At 42.8% G+C, this 24,262-nt stretch overlaps 1 protein-coding gene across 2 annotated transcripts in view; it reads right to left on the bottom strand.

Annotated features, from left to right (window-relative positions):
• Positions 1-24,262, bottom strand: part of LNX1 (ligand of numb-protein X 1, E3 ubiquitin protein ligase) — a 155,563-nt gene that overhangs the window by 26,065 nt on the left and 105,236 nt on the right. For both annotated transcript variants that reach the window (XM_006868062.1, XM_006868063.1), the window contains exons 4-5: positions 19,814-20,016; positions 16,336-16,707 (exon numbers count right to left, since the gene is read on the bottom strand). In XM_006868062.1, the coding sequence (XP_006868124.1) occupies positions 16,336-16,707; positions 19,814-20,016 (575 nt within the window). The remainder of the gene's footprint in view (positions 1-16,335; positions 16,708-19,813; positions 20,017-24,262) is intronic.

Raw genomic sequence — 24,262 nt, 5'->3', positions numbered from 1 at the left:
GCCCAGGGCCGGGCAGTGTTTCGTTCTGTTGTACATAGGGTGGCTATGAGTCGGTATCGACTCGATGACACCTAACAACAACAGCACCTTCTAGATCTTCAGCACATTCAACACAGCATGACACAGAATACCAAACCACCCATCACCATCACAGTGACCCTCTAGGTCAGAATGGAACGATACCATAGGATTTCTGAGGCTGGAAATCTTTACGAGAGCTGACTGCCTCATCTGTCTTCCACATAGTGGCTGGTGATTTGAACCCCACCTTGTAGTTAGGAACCCATTGCACCCCCATTTAAAATCTGTCTGGGCGACTAAGGGAATGAAAAATATAGGTATCATCAGTCAGGGTGATTGACATTTCTACAGAGGGATTGAAAAGAGTTTCTTGATTAGTTAAAAACAAAAAACAAATGTATTCCTTCTGTATTATCAAGAAGATGCCAACTGAAAATGTAACCCAGGAGAAATCATTTATGAACCTGGATTATATGATTTTGTATTTGTGGTACAAACACATTGGAATGAAAGAATAGTGGTTTCCTTAATCTGGAACAGAGTGGTTATTAAAATGCAAAACGTGGAACCATTCTTCCTTAAGGGTAACTATGGCAAAGCCCTTTCAGCCCAAAGGTAAACAGTAAAGAAAATAAAACTGGGGGGAGGGAGCAGAGGGGTCAGTGGTAGCAACCCTATTACACAGCAGGTAGAGTAATCTGGTATCTAACAGGCACAAACACTTGGGCAATGAGACAACGTTGTTGTTGTTATGTACCGTGGAGTTGTTTCTCTGACTCATCGCAACCCTGTGCAGGGTTTCCGAGGCTGTAAATCTTTACAGGAGCAGAAAGCCTCATCTTTCTCCTGCAGAACAGCTCGTAGTTTCAAACTGCTGATCTTGCGGTAAACAGCCCGATTCATAACCACTAAGCCATTAGAAATAGAAGGATGTCTTACTGGGTGTTAACAGTCTGATTAGAGTCCTTGCCTTGGTTCTTTATGTTAGGTGACTACCACTAAAGTTGACTAGTAGTCCTCTCTGCTACCCATTTTCAGATTTGTGTAGAACATTTGGAATCGCGAGCCCATGGCTTATTAGAAAACTTCATTTCACACTGTAAGTTTGCAAGTTGAGTTTCTGCCATGTGTGTCTTAGTGTGTGGGTCTTTATTCCAGAAGTGCTGACCACTGGAAGTTCTAGGTGTGCAGGGCAGACAGACTAAACCTGTACCACTTACCTGAGCAATCAATCTTGCTCCCCGAGTGCCCCCGGCTGTAAGAACCTGCTGTTATCACCTACCATTTTAACAGAAGTTGCTAGTGGCTGAATGAAGCATGGCTGTATTTTATTAGAAAGGCCTCCTAGAAAGACTAGGTTTGGGGATGAACAGGGTGGAGAAGAGAGGAGTAAGTCTGGCAGCCCTCTTCATCCCATTCCTTGACCAATCATCAGCACAGCAGAGGTGGGCACTGGGCTGGCTGCCTTCACAGGTTACCTTCACAGGTAAAAGATCATGGAAAAGTCAGGTCATATAGGACGCAATGAAAAGTCAATGCTGTCCTCCACTAGCTCAGATAATGGGAGTTGAGATGCTTGCTTCCAACCTCTCGGCACTTTCCTGCTCTGAGCTTGTAACTCACTCTCTGGAACAAAGACCTTGGTTTTAAATCTTAAGTAATAAGAAGCCCACCAGTGAAATCAGATCTCCCTGGTTGTTCAACACTTTCATGACTTTACACTCTTACATGACTAAGCATCTTTTCTCAGATCACTTGAAACTTAGTGGCCACAAATTAGGTGTTTACACATTGTTGTTGTTGTTAAGTGGTGTCGAGTTGATTTCAACTCATAGCAACCCTGTATAGGGTTTCGAGAAGTTTATGCAGCAGATGATTTTTTTTTTTTTTTAAATATAAGCAAATAGGTTAAACTCAGTAGGGAGCAGAGATTCAATGGTAGAAGTCTTACCTTCTATGCAGGAGCCCTTAGTTTGATTCCTAGCCAATGCATCTCAGGATAGTCATTACCCATCTACTGGTGAAGGTTAATGTGTTACTATGATGCTGAGGACTCCATGCACTGGACTGTGGACCACAGGGTCGGCAGTACAGGGTCCGCAGTTCAAATCCACCAGCTGCTCCTTGGAAACATTATACAGGGTCGCTATGAGTTGGAACCAACTTGAGAGCACTTAACAACAACATGACGAGGAAAAGGTGTAAGTGGCGTTTCCAGACTAACATGGACTAGAAAATAAGGCCTAGTGATCTACTTCCAAAAACCAACCAAGGAAAGCCCGATAGATCCTGTTGTGCATGGAGTCACCGTGAGGTGGGGTCGTATGGATGCAGCAGTGTCAAGTGTCAAGTGGAAGTTTCACAATGAGCAGTGAGCCAGCTGCCCTGGTTCATTTTACGTAAATCTAGAACATCCTAATGAATCAGGTCTCCCAAGAAAGTTCAAGTCCTTTGCTTACTTTATTGCACATAAAGCCCAGTCATCACTTCAATGTCCTTACTCTGGTTGTTTGCCTATCTTGAATTCCCTGGTGTTTTCCATCACATATAAAGCCTATGTCAGAGATGGAAAGCATCAAGTCCAGGAAGCAATAATTAAAACAGTTGACATGAAGAGCTACGGTATTAGTAAACGAAACTCAATTCTTGGAAGAGTATTTTGTAATAACTGTGTCTCTATCTTTGTACTGCAAACCTCCCTTATCCTAATGAGGTTATCTTTGGGAACTTTATGAAGCAAATTTACTAAAAGATAAGAAATGGTGAACACTCTGGTCAACACTTCAATTACTAAGTCCAGATTGAATCTTTTATCTTTGGGGAAACTCCAGTATTTTGAAGCATCTCCTCAGCATGTTTGTCTCCAGGCCTACACGTTCATTTTGGACGAGGAGCAGACATGTAATCTAAGCACCTCATAAGAATTGAGAACATTTTAGAAACTAGGCATTGAACCAACTTATCAGATAAAATCCAAAGTGCCAAGGTGCAGCCTGCAAGAGCTATCTAATTCCTATTTTCAAGCACAAATTCCTCATTGGATTTTCAAACGCTGTCATGGCTATTAGATTGTTATGTTGGCAGGAATAACACCTCAGTAATTACCCCAGTATCATCAGTTTACTAGGAAATAAGCTCTTTGCAAGGTTGAAATCCATGGTTCTTAATCAGCCATCTTGAAAAAGCTCACACAGAGAGTGTACTTGATATGCTTGCTTTCTGAGGGCTTCAAGGTGTAAAGTCAAAGTGAACTCATGTGTTTTCCTTGCCAATAACACTCACGAGAGCTACAGTCTGTGTAAACAGACAGTCCCGGCATCCTCTTATTTCCTAATGGTGGGAATGTCGTGTGAGAAAGTAAGTGATGGAGATGCACAGAAAGATCTAGTTGGAGAATGGCAGAAACTTGTGTTTGCTTTATTTCATACCTACACACTACATGCCTAGGAGCCATGGAGATGCAACAGTTAAGCTCTCAGCTATTAACTGAAAGATGGGACAGACTCTCATAAAGATTACTGTCTAGGAAACTCTATGATCTTGTTAGCTGTTAAGTGCCGTCAAGTGGATTCCAACCCACAGCAACTCTGTACAGGGTTTCCACAGAGCAGCAGGTGGTTTTGACCTGCTGACCTTGTGGTTCACAGTTCAATGTCCCTATGAGACAGTTCTATTCTGTCCTCTATGGTCACTAGGAGTCAGAGTTGACTTGAGGGTGCACAGCAATAACAACGACACTGAATTCCAGGAAGACGGGTAAAGCACATCTGTTATTTCAATGACAAACAAAGGAAAAGTTTGCTGCAAGATAGAGGTAGGGCAACCCCTTCTACCATGGGATATTTCAATTTGTGCAAAGAGTTGGTTCAACTACTGTGACTATCACAATCAGTAGGCATGGCTAGAGGCAGAACCTCTTCACTTGAAATTTCTTTTCCTCTACCCCTTCAATGTCCCTAGACAAATTCTGGGCACACTGGTGACATCCTGAAGAGCCTGATGACTGTACCATGTTCTTTCTCTCCAAGGACTCAAGCAAGAAGTGCCCTCTCACCTGTGCCTCACTGCATTCACCTTCTTCCATGGGGTCCTCAGCTTATTGGCAGGCCTCTCAAGGAAACAGTCTGTCCTCATCACACACACGTGCCAGCTCTGGGCCAGATCTTATACTGACGGCCGGGGCTACACGGTTCCTATTCTCAAGGAGTGTGTCCTACTTCAGAGCCAATCAGAGCCAACCCATGATGGAGAATATTCAGAGTGGCACTAATTCTAGTGGAGAGATAGGAAAAGTCCAATATGGAGAGAAACCCAGAGAATTAAAACTAGGCAGTATTTCTAAAGAAAGGCTTGTCATTTTGTTCTCTTGTGTTTAATGACTAGTTTGTTCTGTTCTATCTAGATTTCACTCAATACTACCAATCATGCAGTGAAACCTGTGAGAGCAGGAACTCCAAGGACTGCTTTGTTTTTCCAGGTCTCACGAGCTTCCCACCTTGGATAGGGTGTTGTTACCACTTTTCTATGATTCTCTGTGAGTGGAAAGTATTTGAGTTTTCCTTCTGACAGATTTCTACCTTATGCAGCTTCTGGCTTTCACAGGTTTTACTATATTTATATGATGGGAGTAAGAGGCCAAAGAAGGAACCATAGCCCAACAACCTTATTTATAGTTAGCACATGTTTAAACAATCAAATCCCAGGTTTCATAGCAGGAGGGAAGAGCTCTGATGTGTCCATTTTGGAAGTGGCTGTTTCCCCTCCAAATTCCACTATGGAAAATACCAGTGAAACCAGTTGCCACAGAGTTGCTTCCACTCTTGGTGACCCCACAGTTTCAGAGCACAACTGTGCTCCACTGACTATGCAATGGCTGAGACCTTTCAGAATACATCTCCAGACCTTTCTACCAAGGTATTTCTAGTTAGACTTCAACCTCCAACCTTTTGGCTGATGTTGTTCTTGGGTACCGTCAAGTCGGTTCCAACCCTCCGCACAACCGACTCATAGCGACCCTCTGCCATGTGTTTACCCATCAGTGCAACTTCAGTATAAGCAGTTCTTATGGATAAAATGCACTGTTTATGTTGTCAGATGCAGCACAGACAAGAAACTTCACTGAGCAGACAGGTGATTGAGGAAAGATGTACTTAACAGTGCAAGGAGACGCATTTTGCAGAGCTGAACACTGCAGCAAAGCATCCTTCTACTGCCCCAGCGTTACCTGGCTCCATGTAGCAGCCAAGGGGACCAGCGATAACAGAGCCAGAGAAAGAGTAAGTACCTGGACTTCAACGTACTTATATCTTGGGGACAAATAGTATGTAATAGTAGCGTTGGTATTTTATTTGTTCTTAGATAAATGGTTCCACAATATCTCCCTAAGAGATGGAATGAGTGTGTGAAATAGCTTTAATACATAGTTACATTTTAATCTTGATTTCATTGATTTATTCAACAAAGAATTATGGATAAGCACTGTACTGCAAACCACAAGGTTAGCAATGTGAGCCCACCACCCACTCCAGAGGAGCAAAATGAGGTTTTCTGCTCTGTCAAAGATTTACAGCTTCAGACCCTAGACAGGGTCACCTGTGTTGCATTGTGGGAGAAAGCACTGAACCAAAAGGTCAGTTTGAATCACAAGGTTGGTTTGAATAACAAGGTCGGTGGTTCAAACTCACCAGGTGCTCCTTGAAAACTCTATACAGGGTCACTATGCGTCGGACCGACTCAATGGCACTTAACAATAGCTATTGGTAACTTTACCAAAGAATATCAGAAAGATGTTTACCTGTGCTTTATTGACTACGCAAAGGCTTTTGATTGTGTGGGTCATGACAAGCTATGGACAACAATGCAAAGTATGAGTATTCCGGAACACTTAATTGTGCTCATGAGGAATCTATACATAGACCAAGAGGCAGTTGTTCAAAGAGAACATGGGAACACTAAATGGTTTAAAATTAAGAAAGGTGTGTGACAAGGTTATATTCTTTCACCATACTTATTCAACCTGTATGCTGAGCAAATAATACAAGAAGCTGGGTTATATGAAGAAAAACATGGCATCAGGATTGGAGGAAGACTCATTAACAACCTGCGATATGCAGATGATACAACCTTGCTGGCTGAAAGTGAAAAGGACTTAAAATATTTACTGATGAAGATCAAAGATCATAGCCTTCAGTGTGGATTGCATCTTAATGTAAAGAAAACAAAAATCCTCACCACTGGACGGATAAAAAACATTCTTATCAATGGAGAAAAGATTGAAGTTATCAAGGACTTCATTCTTCTTGGATCAAGTATCAACACTCATGGAAGAAGCAGTCAAGAAATCAAACGACAGATTGCATTAGGCAAATCTGCTGCACAAGACCTTTTTAAAGTGTTGAAGAGCAAAGATGTCAGCTTGAGGACTAAGGTGCGCCTGACCCAAGCCATGGTATTTTCAATAACCTTATATGCATGTGAAAACTGGACAGTGAATAAGAAAGACCATAGAAGAATTGATGCTTTTGAGTCATGGTGTTGGAGGAGAATATTGAAAATGCCATGGACTGCCAAAAGAACCAACAGATTGTGTTGGAAGAAGTGCAGCCAGAGTGCTCCCTTGGAGGCCAGGATGGCCAAACTTTGTCTTTCGTACTTGGACATGTTGTCAAGAGGGACCAGTCACTGGAGAAGGATATCATGTTTGGTAAGGTGGAGGGTCAGAGAAAAAGAGGAAGACCCCCAGTGAGATGGATTTTCATAGTGGCAGCATCAATGGGCTCAAGCATGGCAACAATTGTGAGGTTGGCCCAGGACTGGGCAGTGTTTCGTTCTGTTGTGTATAGGGTTACTATGATTCAGTACTTACTACATGGCAGGTAACAACAACAATGTATATGCTTAAATTAAATAAAATTTAAAAAATTAATTAAAATAGTTAGCCAGGCCTATCCACCCCAGGGTGTAATGGTATGGCACTTTAGGGTAAGCATTCGACCTCCAGGTTGGTTTGACCACAAGATTGGCATTCCTCGGACCAGTCACTCCACAGAAACACTATATGGGGTCACTATGAGTCACCACAGAATCGATGGCACTAACAACAACAACACACTTCAGGGTATTATTCAATATAGTACTAGGCAAGAAAACCCCCAAGTTGACAGTTGGCTGTCAAAATTGTGCTAGTTAGAGTGGGAAGGACATACAACAGCACACACAAGCCCTGTGCTTGATTGGGTGGGCCCCTTTTACAGAGTTGAGTCACAGCTATACTTGGATTTATAACAATAGAAATGGCTTATTTAGTTTATCTGTATTTATGGCTCCATACATTAACTTCAGGCATCCTGATGTGGCACTGTAGGATAAGCCCTGGATTGCTAACTGCAAGGTCATCCTTTTAAACTCAACAACCACTAAGAAGGGTTGCTATGAGACGGAACCTACTCGATGGCACTTAACAACAACATCAGAGGCTTTAATGATCATTCATTTGGACAACAGTATCCTGCATCCCCATTCCTTATTGACTTCTTTTCCAATAACTCCTGAATGGGGTAGTCTGGTTATAACTGATTTTGAATCTACGTGTGTTCTTACAGCATTGGTTCTGCCTACCCGGTTTGGGGTTGCCCCACTTTGGCATCTCTTCCAGCAATTGGTCCAGCATTGTTCTCAGTTCATCCATCTTGTGCTCACAAGGCCCTGGGGAATTAGTTTCCATACAATTTTTAAAACCAACAAAGCACTGGTGGCATAAAATTAAAAAGTCAAAGAAATGAAAAGGATGTCAGACGTTTTCCAATCTCGCATTTTCTTGACTATGAAATCCTTGCCATGTAGTCACCTGGCTTATGCTTCAATGCCTCCAATGACACCAAACTCTGTCCCAAGGCAACCCCAGGCATTTTCAGAGAACACTAATTAGAAACTTTGTTCTAAATTGGAGGTTAAATTTGCCATTCTCTTGCCTGCTCATTACTTCTAGTTATGCCCTCTGGTGGTGGTGGTGGTGGTGGTGGTTGTATGCTGTGGAGTCAGTTCTGACTCACAGCAATCCTGTAAAGGGTTTCCGAGGCTGTAAATCTTTACAAGAACAGAAAACCTCATCTTTCTCCTTCAAAGCAGCTGGTGGATTCAAACTACTGGCTTTGGAGTTAGCAGCCCAACACGTAATCCACTACACCACCAGGGACAATCTAAACTCTGTCACATGTGACAGTCCTTTTTGAAGATATCTCTCATTACCTTCCCTTAGCGTTTCTCTTTTCCGGGTTAACTATTTCTAATTGCTTCAGTATTTAATATGTTTTCAAACCATCTCGAAAGTTTGATGAAGTTGCCAGAGGGGAGTTTCTCGAATGTGTCAGCACGGAATAGTGTCTTTTTGTGGAAGACGGGCTACATCCAAAGACCTCATTGAAGGATATCGGTTTTGCCATTTCACAAGAGCAGAGGTGGTTGACCTCATTGATGGAGACTGATTTTGCCATTTCACAAGATGGTTGTCTCAAGACTCTGTGAGTGGATGCCTGTCTTTGTCATAACTGATGAACTGAGATAAGATAGGAATGTTCTTTTAGAGAACACCAGAGTAGTGTTATCTAGCTCTGAGACTGTGTAAGGCCCACAGACCTTAAATGGCAAAACAGACAACTGGAAATATCAGAAGAGTTACCAAATGAAATGGCTGAAAAATACAGAAGTCGTCAGTTATTCATATATACTAGGCAACCCAGTGAGGGACCAGAACAGAGTCTTTGTCTGTACTCTCCCTTCAATGATCAAAGGAACTTTTGGGAAATAAAAAAGTACCTCTAGTTGGGCAAAAAGTTGGGAGCCCCCCAAATATGACTCCTGAATCAGCTTATGGTGTCTTGTAAGATAGCGATGCTGTTGTTAAGTGCCCAAGAGTTGGTTTCTAGTCATAGCGAACCTGTATGGGCTTTCCAAGGAGCATCTGGTGGGTTTGAACCACTGACCAGCAGTTAGCACTCCAGTGTTTATCCTAGAGCTGCCCACCAGGATGTTGTTGTTGTTGTTAGGTGCCATCGAGTCGGTACCGACTCATAGTGACCCTATGCACTACAGAACGACACACTGCGCGGTCCTGGGCCAACCTCACAATTGTTGCCACACTTAAGGAATGTCTGTTTGTGTGTCTAGTTGTTCACCACTGTAGTCTAAGCAAGGGGTCCAGGTGGTGCAGTTTGCACTCAACTATTAAGAACTGACTCGATGGCACTCAACAACAACAACAAATTAACCTAACACTTGGCTGTTCAAATTCACCCAGCAATGCCAAGGAATAAAGGCCTGGCAACTGCTTCTGTAAATAATACAGTCCCATTCTGGGACACATGGGCTCGTTGTAACTTGGAACCAACTCCACTGCAGTGGTATTGTTAATACCTAGTAGGATGTCTCCACTCACCCAACGCAGTGCCTTCTGTATATCCTGACTCATGTGACCCAGGCTCACACAGTCACAGTAGTGTGGAGATGGCACAGGGCTGGGTAGTATTTCCTTCTGTTGTGCATGGGGTGGCTGTCAGTTGGAGCAGACCAGATGGCACCTAACAATAATTGCATCTGTTTTAAAAGGACACAGATCTATCAGATCTTGTTTCACTGGAGATTGTTGGCTCCTGATGATGAGAATACTTAACATGTGCCCCTTTTTTTTTTGCAGGTAGGCAGAAGAATCACATAGTTAGCACAAATGTAGGTAACATGAGAAGTATGTTCTAGCTCTGGGAAAAGACCTGTAAGATTCTTTGTAAATGTCTGAAGAGTCTGGTTGTCAGTTGTTCTTAGATGAAATAAATCCTCATTTAAATGTTGATATGTTGATTCATGTGAGAAATAAATCACATATATGTCAGTATTTTAGTGAGAATCCCTCTTCAAATGGCTTTGGATTTTTTTTTTTTTTTTTCCATCTTTAGCATCAGATTGGGAGTTGTCTCGAAGAACCAAGCATGAAAGGGATTCTCAAATTTGAAATCCAGAGTTGCTCTCTTCATTTGTTAAATGCACATATTTGAACTCCCAGGTAAATATGAACTCACTGATTCAGAAATGCAGACAGAGGGGAATGACTCAAAATAGAATTCTCAGCATAAGGAATTCTTATTTTGATAACTGTCTCAGTTAATCAGTAATGACAAAAGCAGGCATCCACGGAGTTACTGACTTCACAGAGTCTTGAGACAACCACCTATGCTCTTGTGAAATGGCAAAACCGATGTCCTTCACTGAGGTCTTTGGATGTAGCCCGTCTTCCATAAAAAGACACTATTCCGTGCTGACATATTTGATCTTGTCCAGTTCGGGAAACTCCCCTTTGGCAACTTTATGGGTATATGCTGAACGTCCAAGGCTCCGAATGCTGAGATATTTTTCCCTACTAGTGTCTCATATCTTTCTTCCATATTTCTTTGTTCTATTATATGAAGTTTGACAGCACCAGGTTCTATAAGACTGTTTCTTTCATAATAATTCTAGCCACAGTGTTAAATAAATAAATAAGAAACAAAGAAAACTTGGGAATCAGACAATGGAGAAAAATAAAGTTGCACTAAGATGTCCTGGTGTGGAGCTGTGGGTTAATGCGCTGGACTGCAAAGTCAGTTTTATCTGCAACGTTGGCAGTTCAAGCTCACCAGCTGCTCCACAGAAACCCAATACAGGGTTGCTTTGAGTCAGAACCGAGTCGATGGCACTTAATAACAACAAGATGTTAAATCTGCTACTCAACTGACATGACAGTTCATCATACTTTGGTGGCTTGGGTGTTGCTGTGATGTTGGATGCTCTTTCACCAGTATTTCAAATAGTAGCAGGGCCAGCCATGGAGCATAGATTTCAATGGAACTGCCAGACTAAGACTAGGAAGAAAGGCCTGGAGATCTACTTTGAAAAATAAGCCATGAAAACCTTATAGACAACAACAGAATATTGTCTGACTCTGGTGTGGCGCCATAGGCTAATGCACTGGACTGCAAGGTTGGCTTGAACCACAAGGTTGGCGGTTCAAGCTCATCAACTGTTCCTTGGAAACCCTATAACATGAGTCAGAGCCAACTCAATGGCCATGAAAAGTTGCTAAATAAGTGTATTTGTGGCATCTTTCTCTGATTTGTCTTCTCAGCGAGGCCTGCCTCTCAGTAGGTCTGATGCTGATGCTGGGGGGCTGGCAAACTCAGGGCTTCTGCTGAGTAAACTGGCTTAGGGCCCACCATGTAACCAGTAGGTCACATTTAAAGCAGTTGTGGCTTCTCTGTAATAACTCTTCCCTGAAATAACGGAGAAAAAGGCAGAATGTGTGGTACTGTGGGAGAAAACATGACCAAAAGAACATGCTGTCTGGGAAGCTTTTGGTAGAGAAAATGTGATTCATGGAGTAAACACACCAAGGCAATGTGGCCAAGGATTGGTTGGAAATTTGAGTTTCAACCTTTGAAGATGATTGAGTTTAATCCCTTAGCCTAGTATGTGTTACCAGTATCACATAAATAAAATCCGCTCTTGAGAAATAACAAGAGCTTGCTTAGCTACATTTTCCCAGCATTTTATTTCTTTCATTTCTTTTCCAACTAGTGTTGCCCTGATTTTTTTTTTCTTAATTGAAAAAACAAAAAACAAAACAAAACAGTTTTTTTCCTGCTTATAAAGCATATTGGCTTTGTTCAGTAAGCAAAAAGAATCTTTCAGGGTAATCCCATTCTTAGGCAAGATTTTATTTCATATATTAACTTTCTCAAGGAAACGATATTTTGCTCTTCTGTTATTAATCTACAAAAATAAAATGCCATGTGGACTCAAGATTTAACCAACTGGCATAAGCAAGAGAGTGGTTTTATTTTTTGGGGGGGTGCCTATTGCGAAGTACAGTTGGCATTGATTATCTCTAGAACGTGGGCTGCGATGATGGACTTGCAGAGGGAGTGAAAAGGCACAACCCACACACATACACACACACTAACGAGCCCCTGAAATCTAGTTTTTGAAAGAGAAAAAAATGCTAAGTGTACAGTTTCTTCATGAGGAAAAAAAAATGACCTTTTCGTTTTCCATGTGTTAATGTTTTCATAAAAACACCAGTGACCATTGAGTTGATTCCAACTCAAGGTATCTGTGTGTCAGCTGATTTTTTTCAGAAGTAGATTATCTTCTGAGACACCTCTGGGTGGAGTTGAACCTCCAACCTTTTGGTTAACAGTTAGCTATGTAACCGAAGCACTGTTTGCTCCATCCAGGGACTACAATACTTCCAAAAACATGGTCTGTTTTCTGTTTCCACCCATAGGCTAGAATCAGCTGCTTAAGGTTGACTTGACTGTATTTAAATCAGACAAGGGGATTCCAGGACTTCAAACCAGTTCATTCTGGTTTGACCCCCTGCTAAGAATTTACATTTGCATCCGGAATATACTGAATCAGGATCTACATTTTAACATGATCCTCAAGGGATTCTTATGTTAAAAAGCAAAGTGCACCTGACCTAGTCATGGTATTCTCAATCTCCTCATATTCACGGGGAAGCCAGACAATGCATAAGGAAAACTGAAGAAGAATTGATGCCTTTGAATTATGGTGTTTGTGAAGAATAATGAATATATTTCATGGAATGCCAGAAGAGCAAGCAAATCTGTCTTGGAAGAAGTATGGCTGTAATGTTCCTTAGAAGCGAGAATGGCAAAACTTCATCTCATGTGCTTTGAACATATTATCAGAAGGGACCAGTCCCTGGAGAAGGATATCATGCTTGGTACAACAGAGGGTCAGTGAAAAAGAGGATGACCCTTAATGAGATTGACTGACATAAGAGATAGATTTGAGAAGCAACAATGTGCTCAAATAGAGCAAAAATGATGCAGATGGCACAGGACTGAGCACTGTTTTCTTCTGTTGCATACAGATGAGTTGGAGCCACCTTGATAGACACTGGACAACAACAAGAAATCAAGGAAGGCCTCTGTGAGGAGGAAGAGACATTGACTGAAAGACCTGCATGAACTGTGGGAATGAGTAGTGCAGAGATTTGGGAGAAGATTCTTCCAGACAGAAGAACAGCAAAAATGTTGGGAGAAAACGGACCTGTTGTAGAAATGAATAGCAGCAAGAAGTCAATGTGACTGAACAGGAGAAGCAAACAAGATGATACTAGAAATTCTCCTCTTTGCTTAAAGACCAGATAATGAACAGTTCCACAGGCCATAGTAAGGAATTGGAATTTTAATCTGTGTCTTGGGAAAAAGAAGAGGGCTAAGAGCAAGAGAGTGACCCTATAAAGTGGTCATTCTAACTGCTGCATGGACAACAGAAGGCACAGGAAGGAGTGCAAGCAAGGGGACCGCTGGCCTGTCCAGTAGACCAAAGATGATGGTGCTGATGGCACTGAAGAGAGTAAAGGTTGTTTTTGGTTCAAGAGAAAAAGAGGAAGACCTCTAATGAGATGGATTGGCCAGGTGGCATCATTGATGGACTCAAGTGTGGCAGCGGTAGTGAGGTTGGCCCAGGATCGGACATTGTTTCGTTCTGCTGTGCATGGGGTCACTATGAGTCGGTTCTGACTCGATGGCACCTGACAACAACAACAATTGAGTAAAATTTGGTGCCATTTCTTTAGACAGGGAAAGACTGAGTGAGGGAAAATCCGGCTTGTCAAGGCTGAGGAGAGTGATGAGAAGACTAAAAGTTCATTTTGGATATTAAATTTGAGATCTCTTTTAGCTATTCATGTGGGGATATCAAGTAGGTTATACAAGTGTGATGTTTAGAAAAGTTGGGGCTAGGCATATGAATTTGGGAAGAGATGGCATAAACTCCAAAAGGGAAATGGCTCTGCTAACAGGTTTTATTTTCCACTTGCTCCACAGATTACCTTGGAATTGGGACACTACCAAAAACCACAACTCAAGAATTAAAGCACCATGTGTTTCCTGCCTTGATGGATCAAGTTCCCTTGCACCCTCTGCCTTAGTCTGCCCACATCTGAAATGACAATAATACCACCCGTCACTTGGTCTTCCTCTAAGAAGAGATAAGATACTTTTTACAGGATGGTGAAGAGAGTTGCCAAGACCTTAGAGAAGCCACGATCAGTACCCAAGTGTGGTGGCTGCTGTTGTGTGTGCCGTCCAGCCGCTTCCGATTCAAAGTGACCCTGTAGGGGGGTTCCAAGAGCAGCTGGTGGATTTGAATCACCAATCTTGTGCTTACCAGTCCAGTGCTTTTCCTACAGCATCATACCAGGTCTCAGAACCTAAGGTTGGTCAGATTCATTTGTACCTGATGATCAAGGTCCTTGGGGGCAGGCTCTGTCTTTTGCTTGCTGTACCCTGTAGAACTCGGTACAGATGTAGTAAAGGAATGCTGCTGACTTGCTATTCTTGGTTAAAATACATGTTTTTTTTTGTTGTTGTTGTAAAAATATAGATAACAGAACATTTGCCAATTCAGCGTTTTTCACATGTGCAATTCTCACAGTCTACTCCTGGTGTGGTGCTTTGGTAAGTACTGGACCGTTAGCCACAAGGTCAGCAGTTTAAACCCACCGACTGTTCCTTGGAAACTCTATGTTCTTCTTAAGTGCCGTCAAGTTGGTGGCTACCCATAGTGACCCTGTAGAGGGTTTCCGAGGTGAGCTTGAACTGCTGATCTTGTGGTTCAAACCGATATTATGGTCCAGTGCATTAACTCACAGTGCCACACCAGGACTCCTGGAAACTCTATACAGGGTTGCTATGGACTGGAATGGACTCAATGGAACTTAACAACTCTTGAAGGAATAATGCTTCGGTCACTAAATGGAAGCTGACATTATGAACCTGAATAATTATGACTGCTTCAGAAGATGAGTTCAGTGATCTTCAGCCCCAACCAGCTCTCCACTGTCTCTAGAGACATGCGGCAGACCATGTCATTTCCTTTCAGAAACCCTTCCAAAGACATCTCATGACCCTGGGGTGAAAGTTTGAGCTCTTCAGTATGTTTCACAATTCTGTGTAGCCTGGTCCTTGCGCATCATTCCTGCCTTACCTCTGACAACTTTTTCACGTTCACCTCATGCACGAAGTATTAATCATTCCCCTAGTCAGGCCTGTACTTTTGGGTTCTATCTCTTTAGGATAATGCTTCTTGACTTGTCCACCTAGAGAACTTCTACTGATTCCTCAAAGCCTCAGTTAAAGCTCTTCCTCCTCTGTGAAACATCCCTAGACTCATCTAAGCAAAAATCTCTCCTCTTTTGATACCAACACTGTAATGAATAATTTCATTGAAAGCTATTCTGCAGTTATTCCGAAACAAGACCATGCCTACTTTTAGATAGCAGACTCCTTTGGGAAAACAATTATAGCCGTTGTCATCTCTGTGTTCTTTGTACCTAATCCAAGGTGGGGTACACAGTAGAAACTTAATATGTATTTTCTAAATAAAATGAATAAATTAGAATGCAGGACCCCAGCACAAAGTCTTTCCCTCTGAGAATACTGCTGCAAACTCAATAAACGTCAAAACTGTCATGGCGACCCAGTCAAAGTCATTAAGATGCATTCTGGGTCTTGGTAATAGCACACTAATCAGGAAAAGAGATTCGATTGAATCAATGTGAGGCTATTATGATCAATATTTTATATGCCTCTTATTAGTAAGCTTTCTCCATGGACTTTTCAAGGGGCCTGGACTTAGTTATGGAGCCCAGGGTTTTGTCCTTGGTCAATCCTATCAGGGAGGGGTTCTATGTCTATAGAACCCCTGGAGGGGCTGAGCATTGGTTCCTATGGGAGTTAGGACTCCTGGATGTCATTCCAGAATGCATCTTCATGACCCCTGGGTCTAGGTCTATGAACTGGGTTGTTGTGTTCTTGCTGTCAAGTCGGTTCTAACTCATAGACACCCTGTATAGGGCTTTGGAGAGCAGATGGTGGTTTGAACTGCCGACCTTGGGTTAGCAGTCCAGTGCTTATCTTACAGTACCACACCAGTATCCTGTGTACTAGGTAGAAGGATTATATAACTCTGTTGACCTTGAATGATGTTAACCTTGTGAGGAAGCAGCACACAATCCACCGTATTTACCTGTGGTCCAATTGAACGTCTGTGACCATAAGATATATCGTGTGATGGATGGAGTACTATTCTTACCTGGGCAGATGTCTGAAGATGCTAGCCCTTCCCTCTTGCCTCTTTGAAAGGGAGGCATGGTGCATTAAATGTGGGAGTAGCAGGGTGAGCCAGCAGGGAACTGTGCATTTCAGCTCACTCTAGGAGTTTCTGACTGGGACCTTAGAACCATCTATGACCAACCTGAATCAGATGAGCTGCACTTTCTGGACTGCCATATCTGAGGTCGTGTCCATTGATGGCTAACACACGATCGTTCTCCTCCAGCTGACCGTGTCTGTCCGCCACGCCACCATCCAGCACGTTAAAAATGAACACTCCAGGTTCATCCACTCTGCGCACCAGTTTTATTCCCAGCTGCTCCTCAGGGCTGCTTTTGTGAAGAATCACATGGAAACTGTCATCCTGGATGCCATAAGGGTCCAGTGCCAGTCCGTTGTTCCTGCTCCGGAATTTCTGCTCCCGCAGCACCGTGAGCCTTAACACTTGGCAGGGCTGCCGCAGGAGACGCAGGGCATAGCGGTGAGGCACGTTGCTGATGTCCATCCCGTTGACCTGAGGAACAGGGGACCTTAGAATCTGGACCAGTTACACAATCCACTGTGTCTGCCACAGCCCTTCCTGAATGGCCAAGGCCCTTAGAAGAACACAAACCCTTCTTTTAAAGACTGCCCTGCTCTGTCACCTCCTCCCATGATCATATGCCCCTTCTTGCAACTTTTATTTTTCTTTGAGTATGACTTCTACCACCAGGTCAGACCTCTTGAGCAGAAACTGTCTTTCCTCAACCCTGTTCTTACTGAGGCCAATAAAATGACCTACAGAATAATTTACAGAGAACAATAAAATTATCTGACCTTCATTTTTGCTATCTGCCAAACTTATTTTATGACCAAGGGGGGAAAAAAAAAAAAAGTAAGAAAAGGTTAAAAAAAAGAAGAAACTTTCCCATTCAGTGCCAATTGAATCTGCTGTTCAAACAAAACAGCTTCATTTTCTTTCCAGAAATCTTCAAATGAATTTTTCTCCTTAACTCATCCATATTGGAAGTTTCAGTCACCATTACTGACTAAATAAATATGAGGGGGCTTCAAAAAGCTCATGGAAAAATTCCATTATCTTTTCATTCTGTTTTCCTAGGAATGTTTTGAAGCCCCTTCGTATGTGTGTATGCATATGAGTGTGTATGCGTGTGGGAGAGTGTAAGTGTATTTGTGTGTGCATGGAAGAGTGTACATGTCTAAGGGGGCTTCAAAAAGTTTATGGAAAAATTCCTTCTTTCAATTCCGTCCCTCCCTGCCTTTTTAAAAAACTTTGTTCCTCTTACAGACCTGTTTGTTGTTTGGTTGAAAATTAAATCATCGGGGTGAGTTCACTTTCAGATTTGAAGGGTGATGAAGGGTCATAGCCCCGGGGGGTTCCAACAGTTTCATCTGACAAGTTGTTGCTGTTAAGTGCTGCTGAGTACATTCCAAATCATAGTGATCCTGAATAGGATCACTATGGAGCAGCTAGTGGGTTTGAACTGCTGCTGACCTTGTGGTTCGCAGTCCAGTGTTTATGCTACATGTGTATGTACATGTATCTAAGAGAGTGTATGTGTGTATATATGTATATGTAAGAGTGTGTACATGTGAGATTGTTGTATACATGTGATTGTGTGTGTATGTGTGTGAATTGTGTCTGTGTATCTGAGAGAGAATGTGTGCGTGTGCGCATAGGGTCTTAAGGTGGTTCATCTGCTAGGTCTTTTGCCATATTCACAACAAGAGAGATACTAGCCAGTTTCAAGCAGCCCGCCATAAACGGATGTTTTCTGGCCTTTACAGAAATACTGGATGGGTCCTGTTCTAATGCTATTTAAATGTCCTTCAGCTCAGCCCTGGCATCTGGGTCTCCATAAGGACCTGTAGAACTGCGGCCACATGGCCTTTCTGGTTTTCATTCCCTTGCTGAGTGGCCCAGCCAGGGCTGCAGCCCCATGGTTAGTCACCACAATGGAGGAAAACCGTCCCCCCCAGAGGGGAGACAACCTTCGTGGATTTCTACCACTTAGTAAGGTGTCTTATGTTTGTAGCCAGTTGTGAGAGGAGCCTTGGTGTGTAGAAGCCGCAGTTTTTGCTGCATCTCTAGAGAAGGATGAAGGCTTCCCAGGGGCGGATTGCCCAGTAAGCAAGGTAAATACAGGCTTAGTTGTGCAGATTTACTAATCTGTAGTGAAGGAGTCCTGGGGTGGCGCTGTGGGCTAATGTGTCAGACTACAAAGTCAGTTTGAACTGCAAGGCTGGTGGTTCAAGCTCACCAGTTGCTCCTGGGAAACCCTATACAGGGTCGCTATGGGTTGGAATCGACTTGATGGCACTTAACAGTAACAACAAATGTCGTGAAACCCATGTGAAAATTTCTATGACAGATGAATAAATCAGCACAAGTAAGCACGTAAGTACCTGCGTTGGCCTTGCTTATTGGGTAATTGGACCCTGAGGCCTCCCTGTACTAAGGTAAGCACACTCGGCCACAGGAGGAGCTTGGGGTTGTCTGTTGAGTGCTCCTGGAAGCCCTTTGACCTCCACGCACCAGCTGAAGGCCACAGGACTCAGAATGTTTTGCAACACGAGCCTCTTAGGCAGCACAGCTTCAAGGAGGACTGAGAGGAAGTCATATGCAGAAGATCACTGACTATAGGCTGCTTGCCACCTGAGGTTGGTTGAGGGGCCCACTTGTCTTCCTTCTTGAAGACCAGTGGGAGTTTCAGCCTTTTTGTGATTACTGCCTTAAATCCTTTTTCCTCTTGTTTCAGCCAGTTTGCCAAAGAAACAGCTCATGGGGAGACAGGAGCAGGCCCCTCAGCTGCCCAGAAGGGATTGGATGAAACAGTTGTCTGAGTATCAGGTAGGAAATATATGACCGGGAAGAGATTTCTTGTCACTTTTGGCACACGCTTTACTTCTGACTGATAAACAACTCCTCTTTTTCTGAAAATTCCTCCTTAAAATCCTTCCCTCAGCCAAACCTTGGAGGACAGTAATGTCCAAGACATTCTGCTCCAGCACCTGTATCCCCTGGAATGTCTGTGGGTTGGTGGAACTAGTTCAGGGATTACATCTTTTTTTTTTCAAAAAAGAAAATTCAAGGCCATTAAATTCCAGGAAATTTACTTTAGAGGGTGTGGAAATGTGAGTGATTGGATAAAATACAAAATCTTCCATCAATCTGCTCTAAGATTAATTTTTAAAATGTAACAGAAGGAAATATATGCTCCAGTTTTACACAACTTTATATTACTGCTGCTTAAAGAAGGCTAAGGGTAGAAAGGAAGACAGAATAGGAGGAGAAAGAGAAGAAAGAGGAGATGGAGAAAGGGAAGGTGAGGACGGTACGAGAAGGTATGGAGGAGAAAGACAGAAAAAAGAACACGGTGACAGTGGAAAATATTATCTATGGGGGTAGGTGAGGAGAGTCAGAGAGAGAGAAAGAAAGGCGGAACTCAAATCATAAATCTCATGTGAAGAGTCAAATTAACACAGAAGGTAACTGTTCCACATTGACTTAGTAGTTTCCTTCATTCAGTCATTTGGTTATTCATTCACACCATCGTTTGCACCAAAGTTTTTTTTTTTGAGTAAACCTTTAATCACGACACTATGGCTTCAGTCTCTACCTTTAGTATGATGTCTCCTGGCAGTAATCGGCCATCTCTGGCAATCACCCCGTCTCGATAAATGTGTTGGATAATGATATGGACCAGCGGGGTTTCGCTGCCTCCCACAAGCCTAATGGAGAGACTTTCGTTGGGATCCACTCGATTGATCTTGATGCTAGTGATTTCACCATCTGGAATCAGGTGATACAGCCTTGGAAAGACTGAAATGGACAAAGACAGTATATTTAAGACATTCGCTCAATGAACATTTCCAACCATTTCTTCTTGCCAAACTTTGGTTTTGGCCAAACTAAACTCTCATCTACAGTTTCCACTTCCCGGCTTTTGTGCCAGCATATGTTTCTCTGCTTGGAATGTTTTTCATCCTAGGCTTAAACCCAAGTTTTCCTTCGAGGCCTCCATGAAATGATCCCTTCCAATTAAATTCTACCGTGATCCTCTCTCCCTTGCTCCCTCTGACCACTCCACTTCCCATGAAGCTTCCCCTCTATTTCGCACAACACTCACATTTTTATTATTATTTGTGTCAATTTCTCCTTTAAGACTCTAAAATCTTTGAGGGCATAATTTGGGGCTGCTTTGTGGCTCTGTGCACAGATTCTGTCTATGAGCCTTCCACGGCTGCTGTTTACTAACTAAATAACATTGAATGAATGAATGAATGAATGAATGAATGGCCTGTTGTTATGGACAGAACTGTTACTTTATCACTTGTTTTGTTGTTGTTGTTGTGATGTGCCGTGGAGTTGGTTCTGACTCATAGTGACCCTGTACAGGGTTTCCAAGGCTGTAAATCTTTACGGGAACAGAATGCCTCATCTTTCTCTCACGGAACGTCTGGTAGTTTTGAACTGCTGACCTTGAGGTTCGCAGCCCAATTCATAACCACTATGCTACTAGAGGAACAAAAGAGAACACACCTGCTCCTCTGTCTCTTATATCATTTGGAGGTTTCTTCCTTGAAGACTCTGTTTTTCAGCCTTGGGAATCACCAGTCTAGACTCTCAGACACTTGTTTTAATAAAGGGATAGTTCATAATAAGCAAGAAAAGAGGCCCCAGCAAAGCCTAACTGGTGACTCAGAGAGATCTGTCCCTGAACTCCCGAATCTCCGTTAGCATGCAGAGCTAACGGAGAGTCTTTACTAATCAGCTAATCATCTAACCAACTGCCGTCCCATCGACTGTGACTCATGGCAACCTCATGCATTTCAACATTGTACTGTGCTCCACAGGGCTTTCAGTGGCTGGCTTTGGAAGTGGATTACCAGGCCTTTCTTCTGAGGTGCCTGTGTTATTGTTGTTAAGTGCCATTGAGCCATTCCAACTCATAGTAACCCTGCATACGGTTACTGAGGAGCAGCTGGTGGGCTGTGGTTAGCAGTCCAGTGCTTATTCTACAGCACCATACCAGGACCTCATAAGCCCCCAGCATGTTAACTATTTGCACTGCCAAGGTCCTCCCAGAGATTGTATTTATCAGTGTGAGGAGTCCTTTGTCCCAATGGTATCTTTACCATCCCTGCACCCTTGTAGCCATACCTAGAAGATGGCCTGTTGTAGGGCTGCTTAAACACAATCTGAAAGCCAGCGAGAGTCAAACTGCTATTTGACAAGTGAGAAAGTTAAGCTCAGAAAAGTGAAGAGGAGTGAAGTGACTGGCTGGAGGTGACAGAGTTAGGTGGTCCTCAGAGCCAGGTCAGAACATAGGGCTCCTGAGAACCAGCCCTCTGGCCACGTCCCTCATGTCTCTTTGGAGCAGGGTGTTCACAACCAGACAAGCATCCCAAAGTGAACGTGCCTGGTAGATTTACAGTAGCATGGATTGGCACTGTTTGTCCACTTCAGTTTGAGCAGAACCATTTGGAAGGAACACCGATAAATGGGTAAGTGTTGGGATCAAGCCACACCTATAGCTCAGGGGAGAATAGGCTCTTGAGAGTTGAGGCTGGAGTTTAGATGTGGAGGGCAGAGCTGTCTCTGTAGCTGGTGACAGCGACCTTTGCCCTAAATTATTGTTGTGAAGTGCCACTGAGTCAGTTCCGACCCATAGTGACCCTGTAAAGGGTTTCCGAGGAGCAGCTGGTGAGCTTGAACCGCTGACCTTGCAGTTCAAACGGCTTTGCAGTCTGGGACATTAACCCACAGCGCCACACCAGGATTCTCCCTTAACTAAGTCATCTGGAGAGATTCAAATGCAGGGCTGGTTCTGTGTAATCCACTCTTTGTGATTATATTCAAAACCCACGACCTTAGTCCATTTTCCTTAATGAACGAACGAATACGCAACTCTCTAAGGACAATACAGAAAGAGTTAAAATTACTTCTAATTACTATAAAACATGGTAAACAAAATAATTTAGTGGCCACAGGAAGCCTGAGATTTGGAATTAATTTAATGTAAGCAATTGACTTTGCTGTGAAGCTGTGGGCAGCTGTCTTAATCTGTCAGTTCCTGGTGCTAACAGGACTTGGGTGAATTGAGTTCAATTAATGTTTAAACTGCTTTGATTACATCAAGTAGGCAATACCACAAGTATTTGTTGGAACATGTCTGGTGAAAGGGAATGGAATTGTTGTTTGCTTTTTTTTCTTAAATTCACTTTGTGCAAAGAAAGATTTGAAAGTAATCATCAGATGCTGCTGATTTTCCTTTTTCTTCCCTCTCCCCCTCCAACCTCCCTCCTAGGAGATTTAAGAAGCCATTCCCACCTCTCAGCTCTAAACCACTCAGTGGCATTGAGTTTATAGCCCCAAAGCACATACATAGTCACATTTGTAAACAATGATAATTAGAACCACACCAATGAGACTCTAGTGACCTTGAGGATGTTTAAAGTAATTTTTATATTACTCAGTTTGTGTTGGTCTGGGAAGGAAAGAATTTGTTTAATCTTCCGTCCTCATTCCTCATCCAAATACTAAAGAATACAATTATTAATTATTAAGAGTTCCTTATATAGTATGCACTACAGAGTCCTGGTGTGGTGCTGTACGATCAACACTGGACTACCAAGTACAAGGTCGGTGGTTCAAACCCACCATCTGCTCCTTGGGAACCCTATACAGGATCACTGTGAATCTGAACTGATGTGACAGCAATTTACAACAACAACAAGGCTCTGAGCTCAGCAATTTGTACAGCTTTTTTGTTTAATTTTCAGAACAACCTTATGAAATATATTATTGTTCTGGTTTTGTTATGTTTTATTATTGTTTTTGCCTTTTTTAAGAGGAAATGCTGAAGCTCAGAGAGGTTGAGAAACCCATCTAAGGTCACACAGCTGGTAAATAGTGGAGTCAGTCTTTACCATGCTAAAAGAGTTCACAGGAGCAAATGTAGTTTGCTGAGGCAATGAAGATCCTGATCTTTTTGGAAGCTTTGTTGCCTCACAGATCCTATAAAATCCATTCTAGCATAGGAACTTCTTGGCCTGTCTGAAGAAATCCGTTCTCTCTCCACATGACCCTTGCAAATATAATATGGTCGTCGTCTTTGTCTGTTTGAAACATGGCTGCAATTCTTCAACAACTTTACTCAAAGCTTTCAGGATTGTCCACTGCTCCCTGATCAAGTCCAGACTCCTAAATGACACACAGGGTCCTCTCTCCTCTGGTTTTACCCCATCTACCACTACCTCCCAACACACACTCAACATTCCAATGCCAGTCTAGATTATAAATCATCCCTTACACATGGATTATACTGCCCCCCTGGGAAATAACGTTCTAACCTCTACAGCTTTTGTTGTCATTTATTTATACTCCATTGAACTGCTGGATTCCTGGTGTGGCTCTGTAGGATCAGCACTGGACTGTGAACCACAAGGTTGGCAGTTCAAACCCACCAACTTCTCCTCAGAAACCCTATACAGGGTGGCTCAGAGTTGGAACTAATTCAACGGCACTTAACAACAACAACAACAACACATTAAACTCCTAACCACAGGTCGGCAGTTCAAACCCACCAGCTGCTCCTAGGAAACTCTCTAGAGGAATGCTATGAGTTGGAACCAATTTAATAGCACAAAACCACCACCACCACCCATGGTATTTTATTTTCTTTCAGTCTCAAGTGACCCCTGGGATGGTTAATTTTTTATATCAACTTGACAAGTCTCTGTTGTTGTTGTTGTTAAAGTGCTGTTGGGTTGATTCTGACTCATAGTGACCCTGTACAGGGTTTCTGAGGCTGTAAATCTTTATGGGAGTAGAAAGCGTCATCTTTCTTTCACGGAACAGCTGGTAGTTTCGAACTGCTGAACTTAAGGTTTGCAGCCTGATTAGTAGCCACTATTTGTCAAACACGAGTCTGAATGTTGCTCTGAAGGTATATGGTTGTTGTTAGGTGCCATCGAGTTGGAACTGACTCATAGCGACCCCATGCACAGCAGAATGAAACAATGTCCGATCCTGGGCCAACCTCACTACCGCTGCCACACTTGAG

The sequence above is a fragment of the Chrysochloris asiatica genome, unplaced genomic scaffold (assembly GCF_000296735.1).
Source record: "Chrysochloris asiatica unplaced genomic scaffold, ChrAsi1.0 scaffold00115, whole genome shotgun sequence".
Taxonomy (NCBI): Eukaryota; Metazoa; Chordata; class Mammalia; order Afrosoricida; family Chrysochloridae; genus Chrysochloris; species Chrysochloris asiatica.
Note: the sequence above shows the minus strand (reverse complement) of the source record. Positions and strands in the feature narration are given on the sequence as shown.